This window comes from Hypomesus nipponensis, chromosome 10 (assembly GCF_054491055.1).
Source record: "Hypomesus nipponensis isolate SF chromosome 10, ASM5449105v1, whole genome shotgun sequence".
Taxonomy (NCBI): domain Eukaryota; kingdom Metazoa; phylum Chordata; class Actinopteri; order Osmeriformes; family Osmeridae; genus Hypomesus; species Hypomesus nipponensis.
Window position 1 is genome coordinate 7,048,919 of NC_140370.1, and position 11,082 is coordinate 7,060,000.

An 11,082-nucleotide genomic window follows, 5' to 3' on the forward strand; every position below is an offset into this window, starting at 1 on the left:
AGCGGAACATGACATCCGATGATCATCAGTGACTCGACAGGCATGTAGGTGAAGCCAGCTTGTGAACCATTGAGCCAATCATATCAGTGGAAGGAACGCATTACCCAATCTGGCGCTTTTGTCTGAGGTGTCAATGCAAATGCATTTTGTGTGCGAAAGATGCCAATAACAGTCGTGCACAATGATCATAGTCCACAATGATGATAATAGTATAATACTGTACACACACGCACACTCATAGACAGAAGCGGAGAAAGAGAGTTCAGTAGCAGTGATTGGAAGCAAGTCAAACTGTATGTTGCCAAACTGATGCATTTGAATCAAATCAACCAATCCTGCCAGCCATTCTTCTGAACCCACACAAGCGACTTCCTCAGCCAGTTTCACCCTGGATTACATCCTGTTTTTAACGTCAAACTACAGCACGTACGACACCACCACATACAGAAGCCTACAATACCTTCAGATACACTGAATAGAATACAGTCATTGTTTGTTTTTGTGCCAGTCATGGTCCACTGAGCGCAGGTAAATTCAAATTGTATTTTGTCCTTGGCTGCGGCTTCTTCCCTTTCATACTAATCCAACATCATTATACACACACAAACGCGCACACACACGCACACACACGCACGCACACACATACCATGAGCAACTGTGTGTGGGAAGCCTCTCGCCCATTCAACATGTATTTGCAGCTGTAGACAGGCAGAGTGGGATGAGCACATGATTGGGAGTGCCCTGCTGGCTTTGGGTGCTGTGCGTGGCGGGCGCCCCTACCTGAGGGCAGGAAAGCAGCCTGCTGCTGGAACTGCATGTTGGCCAGGGCCTGTTGGTACTGAAGCATGCCAGTGTTAAACATGGCGGCCGATGCCCCGTTGGCCTTCTCCATGGCGGCCCGCTTGGGCAGGGGTGCCGCCATGACACTATGGGGGATGCCCTGCCCAGCCGGACACAGTGGGGGAGGGGGGTGAGAGAGGCAGAGAGAGTGAGAGGAGAGTGGGGGGAGCAGGCAGAAGGGAGAGAAAAAGAAAGACAGAGACGGGAGTAGAGAGGCAGAAAATGAGAGAGAGAGAGAGAGAGAGAGAGAGAGAGAGAGAGAGAGAGAGAGAGAGAATGAGAGACAGAGGGGCAGAGGAAGAGAGAGGGGGCGAGGCAGAGAAAGCCAAGAAGAGAGGTGCGTGGGGGAGGTGAGAAAACAAAGGATAAATCAAAGAAAAAAAAAAGAATGGTAGTCACGTTAGAGGACATCGTACAACTGCATCATAACATTATGTAACCTTGTGTTACACGTCATCATCATTAGCAAGCAAGCAGCAGTCTACACAACTAGCCTCTACGCAAGCAAGAGCAATGGATGCTAACCTGGAGCAACTGACTTCCTCACAAGCAATCATCATTACATGACTTCTATCAGTATAGGCACACTGTGAAAACAGTCACTTATTGATGTCTTTCTGTGACTTTCTATATGCAAAAGAAGCAAGCGGTATTCAGTCAAAACAACTGTGGTAAAGAGGAGGAACCGAAAAGAAGCCCAGAGAGAAGAAGCTGCAGTGCTAGCTCCACCATCAACTTTCGGAGACATGTTGAAACAATAGTTCACTCCCTCCTGGTTGTCAAAAAAAGGTCTGATGCCAAGAATGTGACAAAATGGCTTCCTAATGTTTTGAATGCAAAATAACCCTTTTCGGGTGGGTAAGTTTCTAATTGAACAACTTTGCGGATCAGAACCAGTCATGGTTCCAAACAACACCTTAAGGAGCTATGAAGTTTTATGCTATGTTTTTTTCTTCTTCTTATGGTTAACATATTGCTCGCTATTACAGTGTATACAGAGAGAGCTGTGCTAAGTGAAATATTTACTGACATCAGACCACTTTTGAGGTATGAATTGTTAAATCAGCTGTGGTAATGAGATGAACTATGAGTTCCAAGGTGTCTCCAAAGAGGCATCCCCATCTGTTTGACTGTGTTAACCTGGGTCTCCATCCCTCCCAATTACACATGCACTAACACATAAACATGCATACAACCGATTTAGCTACCAAACACTGAACATGAATTTGTACATAAAACCTACAGCCATGCTAGCATTTAAAAAAGCTACACTTCCTTAGCCCTCTCCTACTAAGCGATTAGAGTCAATAGGCTAATAGCAATGAACTGATTGTGGCTCTTGTCGTCATCACAAATTCACACAGGTCTGAATTCGTGTTTGGGAGTGGTGGAGTGTGGATTTTTTGGAATGAAGGGGGGGGGGGGGGCAGTTGGACATAAACACAGAGCTTTGCCCGCCACAATCCAGTTGAGAAGCCAGGAAACCACAATCACTTCATCATTGGCCAGAATGAAAGAGCAACAGGAGGAAAGACACACATATTGCCATAAAACAACAAGGAACAAAGGTTGCTAGGTATATATTAGTTTCAAACATTGCACTAAGACAAAGCCACATGCCAAGCTAAAAGGTGAAAGGTCATAGTACCAGGTCATAGGCTGCGTCGAGGGGTCGCTTCAGTGATTTGACAGCCGACTGAGTCTTAATTAGCAGGCAGCGAGCACATGATGGCAATGGGCCAATGGGGTTCAAGCGCATTAACATAAACCAGCAAGCAGAGGTGCATCATGGGGGCAGCAGTGCAGTTTGGGTATAGGTGAGAAAAAAACAAAAACAAATAAAAAAACAAATCATTGGAATGCAATATACAAGGGGATAACAAGGCATGCACAATGTAGAAAACACACTAGCTAGCTAGCTTGCCACTACTGCTGCGGTACAATATCATGATCAGTTCAATCCTAACTATCTAGTCTAGATAACATTTACTTAGACGTCTTATGGTCAAGAAGTAAAAGTAAAAAAGAAAATTCACTTCCATTATTTCAATCTTAGGTAAAAAACAATGAGATGTGGCTCTAGTGGTATTGAAACGACAATACTGTCACTGGAAACAGCATATTCATCACCACATTACAATAAAGAACTAAAAGAGTTTATGTAACTTTAACTGCGGATGATGAAGATAGGAAAATAACAATAACAGCACTTGTATTGAGAAACAAAGATGACAGTTGACAGTTGACATTCACAGGTTGAACTGGGCTTTATCAATCACTAGTTTTATGATGTGAGTCTACCACAGAAGCACAATGAAACACATTTCTGTGAGGGGGAACTGAGACAGGGGAAGCATACATTCAAAGACAAGAGGATGTAGTTACAGTTAAGATAAGCCAAACCAGGAAGTGCCCACAGTATTCTTTCTGTCTGGCTGTTGGATAATGTCCTCAGACAGTTTGGATGTGTGCCTCATTCAGGACTAGGAGGAAATAAAGTAGGTCTTGACAGTAGTAACCTATTCTCGAATTGGTTGATCAAACCAAGGCAATTATAAAGAAGGATGTCACAGGTGCAATCCTTACTATGTTATCCCGCTGCACTAGAACCCCCAGTGGTCTCTCTGTGGGACTCCCTTCCTGGTCTATGTACATTCCTTGAATAAAACCAGGAAGGCACCCACCCCATTATATTAATCATTATTTATTAATTGGTTGACCTGGGTCACTTTCAAAGACCAATGACTTGAAAGTATTTGAAAGTTACATTTAGTTTCCTCACAGTATTTGCAAATACTAAGTTACCCAGGTCCCTTAGTTGACAAACTTCCTCAAGTGAGAGGTATACAGTTTGACATTACTGTCACAACCTTCTTCATGTCCTCCTAGCTCTAGAAGGCACCCAGAAAGTTCAAGAAGGTTTCCAGTCTTCCCCTGCTCTGTGTGTGTGTGCGTGTTGCGCTCCAGGCAAAAAATGACCCATAGACACCAATTCCAAGGGTTAAAGCCGTTTAACCTTGCCTTCCATCAAGCTCTATGGGCACCTCTTCCCTGCACCTGCGTGTGAGTATGGAAGAGTATGTATATATGTGTGTGTGTCAGGGTGTGTGTGGCCCCCGCGGCAGCGTGTCGCCCTGGGCTGACTCACCATGGCGGCGGCGGCCGTGGCCTGGTTCACCTGGTGCTGGGCGGCCTTGATCTTGGCCTGCAGGTGGGCCGGAGGGTGGAAGTACTTGCACTTCTCTCTGGAGCAGCGGCCCTTGATGTAGTCCATGCAGACGGTCACCGTGTTGTCGTTGGTGTCGATCATGGTGCTGTCGGCCGGATGGGCGAAGCGACAGTCGTTCTCCCCCCGGGAACAGTTGCCGCGTTGGTACTCACGGCATACCTGGGACACACAGACACGCGCACACACATACGAAACAAGCAAAACAGACACTGAGTGCACATGGGGCTTGTCAGACTGCAGGGGGCAGTGTCTCTTGGATTGCCGTATCAGCACAGCTGACCTGCTCCAGGAACTGCGGCAGCCTGGGGGACTGTCCCACTTCCTGTTTGTACCTGCGTCTCATGGATGTGAGTGTTTGCGTTTGGATGAGCGAGTGCCGTGTGTGTGCCTGACCTCCAGTCTGTCCGTCCTTAGTAGTTTCTGGGCGGCGGCCGCAGCGTTGGGGCCCTGGCTGAGGGAAGGGTTGCTGGTCATGAGGACCTGGCCGCTGGGCATGATCTCCTGAGTCATCAGCCCAGGGGACATGGGGCCCAGGTAGGGGTTGAAGGCTGCCGCCGCGTTGTGATTGGTGGCCAGGCCGGGGGCGACGGAGAACATGGGCTGAGGGGTGGAGGGAATATGGCCTGAGTCGGTGACAACTACTCATGATACGCCAGCGGCTGTCCAGCATGAATATATGTTTGTTTGTGTATGTCTGCGTGTGTGAGAGAGAGAGACAGTAGGTTAGTATATGTGTGTGTGTGTGTATTAGTGTGTGTGAAAGAGAGAGAGAGAGCATATGTGTAACCCTGGGCAACCCTGTGTATACTGGTATTGGATATTTTGCATATTTGTAGTTTGTATATTTTGTATATTTCCTCTTCTTGCCTGTTGCAATGCCACCATTTCAACGTATGGATCCATAATGTACCTACTGCCACCTACTATTTACAATCATATGTGTGTGTTTGGATGTGAGATGGAAAATGTTGGTATATGTGTGGGTGTGGGTGCGAGAGTATGTTAGTACGTATGTGTGTCCACGTCCCCTACCATGGGCGGTAACTGGGTCCCAGGCATCATGACGTTGGCCAGCTGCATCTGCTGGGCCAACATGACCATGTTCTTCTGCTGGATCAAGTTGTTCCTGCCGTTGATCTCCAGCTGGGTCTTTAGATGGGGCGGGGGGTGAAGGTACTTACAGTTCTCCCTGGAGCAGCGACCCTGAATGAGGGGGGGGGAGGAGAAACGGTAGGGAGATGGGGGAGAAAGAGAAGGGGGAGACACAGGTGTGTGTGGTGAATAAAGGATTCAGACGTGTATTGTTATTGAGAAAATAAACGCAATAGAAGCAGTTAGGACATCCAGATAGTTGTTTAAAGACCGCTGACACTGGACCTGGTTCAGCTCAGGTCTAGACCCAGCTCTGCTCCATCTCAATCACAAGTGCTCTATTTCTGCCCTGTACAGGGTGGGGGTTATAAATGTGTGGGTGTCAGGTCAAAGGAGGTCTTCCTGAATGCCATGGTAGGCCTGCTGGTATCTAGACATTCATCTGGGCACCCAATCAGGCTGGATGGTCATTGGATATAAATACAGTCCATGTGATCCAGATATTAGGTGTCGTGAGTCATTCTGAGGTCACACTTTTAAACCGACAGATAATTAACGAAGAGAGATCCTTTTTTGCTGTATGCCTTGAGTATCCATTTATACCAAGGACATACATGAGGAGTCTTGGTAGCCAAAAGTCTGGTGGGCTGGGGTCAAGATAGTTCGGGATGGTCAGACACGCAAATGCACACGCACCCACTGCGAGCAGACACATACACACCGCATTGGGGTCATGTTCATGCAACAGGTGGTGGACACACGTCACACACAGCCCTGTCCTTTAGGGAAGATATTTATTTACTTGCATTCCAGTGGCACAGCTGAGCTTACTGATGTAGGCTTCCCTCAAACGCATAACGCAGTCTTTAATGGGACGTGTTTTACAACTGTCATGGCCACTTGCCTTAGGACACAGTGTGTGTGTGTGTGTGTGTGAGTGTGTGTGTGTGTGTGTGTGTGTGTGTGAGTGTGTGTGTGTGTGTGGGGGTGTGTGTGGGAAAGACAAAGAGAGAGAATTCATGTGACACTCCACAGCAGTTCCGTCCCACATTTTCACAACTTAGAGGTGTTAGCCTGTTATCCTGCTAGCCAGTTAGCCTGTTATCCTGCAAACCAGTTAGCCTGTTATCCTGCTAGCCAGTTAGCCTGTTATCCTGCTAGCCAGTTAGCCTGCGAGTCTGACACGTAGTTTCCCAACGAGTCTGTTACTAAGTATGTCCACTACTGTCTTCTAGATATGCATGTGATGTATATTTACTATGGGTATTAGATTAGCAACTGTCAAATGATGACTGGAGCTTGGAGTTCATGCACAAACACATGCACCCAAACAAACACACACATTGAGAAGAGTTTATGACAGTATAACAGTAGGTCAGATGGAAAATGTTTAATATGAGTCAAACTTTGTAGCTCAGGGCGAAAGCATAACCCACATGGAGTCGCTCTGATAGAACCATGGTGTTAGCATTTTGAAACAAAGAAATAGAGAGGAAATGTGGAAAGAAAAAGGGAAGATCTTGAGTAAGAAAAAAAAAAAACACTGAGAAAGAAACAGAAAAAAGAAAGAGGAAGTCCTGGAGTTAACAAGTTCAGCAAAGGTGCAATAGTTTATCTTGAGCCCCACCAAGCCATTTGCGTATTCAAGCTAAGATAACTGCTTGTCTGTGCACCGGCATTCCTAAAGATTCTCACATCGATAACAGAAAAAGAGAAAAGGTCGGACTGGGGGTTGGGATGCAACCTGGCTGGTTATTTGACTGCTCAGCAAGTCTGGTGGTGGTAGCATGCGAAGAGAGAGATGTTTGTGTGTATGTGTGTGCCTGCGTGATGGGGAAAGGGGAAGGCAGTGGCTGTGCATGGGGGGCATTGGCGTTACAGAAGGCATGGAGGATCGTGTTGCGTTCACCCCACCTGACCCTGTCCGTCCCGTGGTGGATTTATGGGTGACGATGGCGGGTGACAAGGGGGTGGACTACAAACCTCCACAGGCCTTCATCAGTGTCAATCATCTCTCCCTCTTTTCAACAGATTACAGGCTGTTAGGAACATGGCGGCTTGCGAGAATGGGGAAATGATGTGAGAAAACGATAAGGAAGCAAGTGTGAAGGAGAGAGGAAGAGAGAGAGAGAGATGGAGAGAAAGCGTGAGAGTGAGGCAGTGGAAGGGAGAGAGGCAGTGAGAGAGAGGGACAGACAGAGAGACAATGACAGTGAGAAGGAAAGAGAAAGGCAGAGAGAGAGAAAGAGAGAGAGAGAGAGACAGAGAGAGAGAGAGAGAGAGAGAGAGAGAGAGAGAGAGAGAGAGAGAGAGAGAGAGAGAGAGAGAGAGAGAGAGAGAGAGAGAGAAAATGGGAGGAAGGGAGAGAGAGAGAAAAAATGGGAGAAAGGAAGGGAGAGAGAGGTAGATGGTGAAAGAGGGAAAGAGAGAGAGATAGCGAGAGGAAGAGAGAGAGACAATGGGAGGAAGGAAGGGAGAGAGAGAGGTAGATAGTGAAAGAAGGAAAGACAGAGAGAGAGAGAGAGAGAGAGAGAGAGAGAGAGAGAGAGAGAGAGAGAGAGAGAGAGAGAGAGAGAGAGAGAGAGAGAGAGAGAGAGAGAGAGAGAGAGAGAGAGAGAGAGTGACTCTCTGGCACAGAAGCCTCAGTCTGTGTCAGGGAAATTCTAGAACCTGCAGGAAAAGTCGTTAGTGTGGGTCAAACCATCACAGGGAGGGGGAGAAGAAGGGGAAAAAAGGGAGAAAGAAAGCTAGAGACAGATAGAGGCAGGACAAAAAGCGAAAGAGAGTGAGGGAAAGAGAGATTGGTCCAGTAGGGAGAACAAGAGGGACAAGTGGAGTCAGAGAGACAGAGCATTGTGGGGCGAGATGGATGAAAAAGAGAGAGGAGGCGAGACACTCTCTCTTCCTCACATGATGTTTTCGAGCCACCACTGTTATCACATCAGGGGCCTTGAGACGCAGACACTGTGTCCACGGCAACAGACCAGCTTAGTGTTCCAGCCCTAACAACAACAACGAAATTCCTGCCTAATTCACTCACTGACATAGGGAAGTCCGCCACAAACACCGCAGATCTAAACCCTCTGCGGCAATATTAAGTTAGATGCTTATCTTGGAGAGTCACAGGGATGTCCACTTGGCCCAGTTGGGTTGGCGTTCAATTATATTGTCACAATCGGATTCTCTACTTAACCCGCGCCCCCACCCTGCCCATCCACAGTCCCCAAAAAAAAGACTTAACAGAACATTTGAGGGGGAATCATCTGAAGCATGTGACTTGACTTCTCTTACTTCTGTTCCTAATGAGCCTGTACACAGTATCATGGTTTTCACTCTGTTCCATTAGAACCGCAATAGGATCAAGCTGCTCCTACGGTGTTCGTCATCTGTGTAAGAGCTAGCAGCTGGGTCTTATAAATAGCATCTGGAACGAACCATGCAGGCAGGGGAGCTTCGGATGTTGACGTGTCTCTCCTGAAAGCTAGCTCTATGACAACCGTAGTCTCCCCAGAGGAGATCAATTAGTTATACTTATGATTAGACATAATAATACATTATTATTATCCCTGGACTGGAAATTGTCCAGGACAAAGGCCCAGAAATGTTCTTGGCCATGTGACCTGGCCAGGTAAAACAATTGGCCGACGGGGGTGAGGTGCAGTAATCTTATTGGGCACTTGAGGTAGGTTGAGTTGATCATGGGATACAGCAATATGGCTGGTCTCTTTCTCTTCTATCATGTGCTCTTTTAAGATACACTTACTCCACAGACACACACCCTGCGTTGACAAAATGCAGGTTTTAAACAAACAATGAATCATCTTGCAAAGAATGTTGGGTGGGTCTGCCTCTTTTCCTTTTGGGGGAGGGAGTGTGAAAATGAATGTGTGAGGATGTAGATAGTGCATGGATACTAATTAGAGTATCAAGACGAATATGCTTATCGGGGATGTGATTCATTGTGCTAAATTTGATAACAGTGGAACAAAGACACCAACGACTGCCAAGAATTTTAGTCATGACTGAGCACCAGTACACAACTTCATCAAACATCAAACACACAAACACAAATACAGACAAACACACACACACACACACGCACACACACACACATACATACATACATACATACATACATACATACATACACATACAGACTGACTGACACAGACACAAACAGACAGGTAGACAAACACACACACACACACAGAGACACACACACAGAGACACACACACACACACACACACACAGACACACACACACTGAGCAGAGCTTCATGGCTAGGGACCTCTGTGTCCAGTAGGCTTTAGGAGGTATGGGAAATACAGAGAGTGTTAATCTTTAATAAGAGCCGGGACAGCCCCTCCGTGGTGAATTCATCTCTCTCTCTCTCTCTCTCTCTCTCTCTCTCTCTCTCTCTTTCTCTCTCTCTCTCTCTCTCTCTCTCTCTCTCTCTCTCTCTCTCTCTCTCTCTCTCTCTCTCTCTCACACACACACACAAACACACACACACACAAACACACACACACACATGCACACACACACCTGCTCTACTGTCAGCCAACACCAACTAAGGTCACCACACCACAACGTTCTCACCCAAGCTGGGTGTTGGCTGTCAAAAATGTCACATGCCAGGTGTCCTCACCACTAACACAAAAACACAAAAACACACACAGACAGATCTCACTTCATACGAAGACGTTCCACACCACTGTCCCATATTTCCCTTGTGTACGTGTACTCAGAAGGATTGCTGCCGTCTCTGAGAGATAACGAGCTTAGCTCACAAACCCATTTGTCCGCTCTGAAAAACAATCACCAGAGCTGCGGATCGATCCGTGTTGCGGGCGGCTCTTTATTAAAACCATCAAGCACTGAAGACCTTTAATCACAAGCCCAGTTTCCATGTAGCTACTGCTGTGCTCATGGTTGACAAGGCCCCACATAAACCCACCCCACGACGGACGAAAACAACACTTAGTTTCCGTTTGTTGGAAGGTAAAGCTGTATTCTGGAGACCTCCATGCCTGCTGGTGAGCTCTGGATGAGGGCATGACTGAAGCCCAGAGCATGGAGAGCGGTCGTACAGGACGCTATACTGGTTCAGTCAGGGAAACTGAGGTCAGAGTAAGGAGCCTGCAGGAAAGAAAACATGCTCTGTCTTTGTACTCTCTCTCTCTCTGGCTCTCTGGCACTTTCTCTCTGGCTCTCATCTCTCGCTCTCTCTCTCTCTTGTTTTTCTCCCTTTTCCTCTCTCTCTCTTTTGCTCTCTCTATTCCTCTCTCTTTTACTCTCTGTCTCTCTCTCTCTCGCTCTCTCCTCCCTCTCTTGCTATTGTGCAGAGTTGGCTCTCTCTGCCGTCCACTCACCAAACAGATTTGTCCAAACAGTGCCTGCACAGTAATGGTAGCTTGGCAACCTGCCTTTGGAAACTTCAAAAGATGGAAAGTTGAAAGACGGAGGTCTCTTTTTGACTTCAGTCCCTCTCTCTCTTTCTACCTTTCTGTCTCTTTTTTCCAACTCTACCCTTCCATTGCTTGAAAGTCATGGCGAGACATTCCCAGAACAAGATAACTGTTAATTAGTTTGAAGAATCCTGTTATCCTTGTGTGAGATTATAAATGTGAGTAATCGGATCATCATTGGCTCTAATCCCACCAGTGGGTTTAATCCCACTGTGAACTGCCCAATTCACGCTTTAGCATCAGATTATCTCATTATAGTTTGGCAGTAGCATGGCATGTGTGTGTTCAGGAAATGGGAGAGAGGGGGGAGGAGTGGGTGGGGTCAGGGGGTGGAGAGAGAGAGAAAGAGAGAGCGGAGGGAACGGCCCATCTGAAGAGGAGCCACAGGGTAGACAGGTCCAGACACTGACTAAGACTGGGAGAAGGAATGCACGAAAGGAGGAGTGATAAGA

General features: G+C 47.0%; 1 protein-coding gene across 14 annotated transcripts in view; it reads right to left on the reverse strand.

The window, feature by feature from the left end:
- The window catches only part of mbnl1 (muscleblind-like splicing regulator 1), a 37,993-nt gene that overhangs the window by 6,104 nt on the left and 20,807 nt on the right, over nt 1-11,082 (reverse strand). For 11 of the 14 annotated variants that reach the window (XM_084707983.1, XM_084707981.1, XM_084707979.1 and 8 more), the window contains 5 exons: nt 5,102-5,272; nt 4,463-4,669; nt 3,989-4,228; nt 2,489-2,542; nt 781-940 (listed from right to left, as the gene is read on the reverse strand). In XM_084707983.1, the coding sequence (XP_084564109.1) occupies nt 781-940; nt 2,489-2,542; nt 3,989-4,228; nt 4,463-4,669; nt 5,102-5,272 (832 nt within the window). The remainder of the gene's footprint in view (nt 1-780; nt 941-2,488; nt 2,543-3,988; nt 4,229-4,462; nt 4,670-5,101; nt 5,273-11,082) is intronic. The other 3 variants (XM_084707992.1, XM_084707988.1, XM_084707991.1) reach the window with 1 other exon arrangement.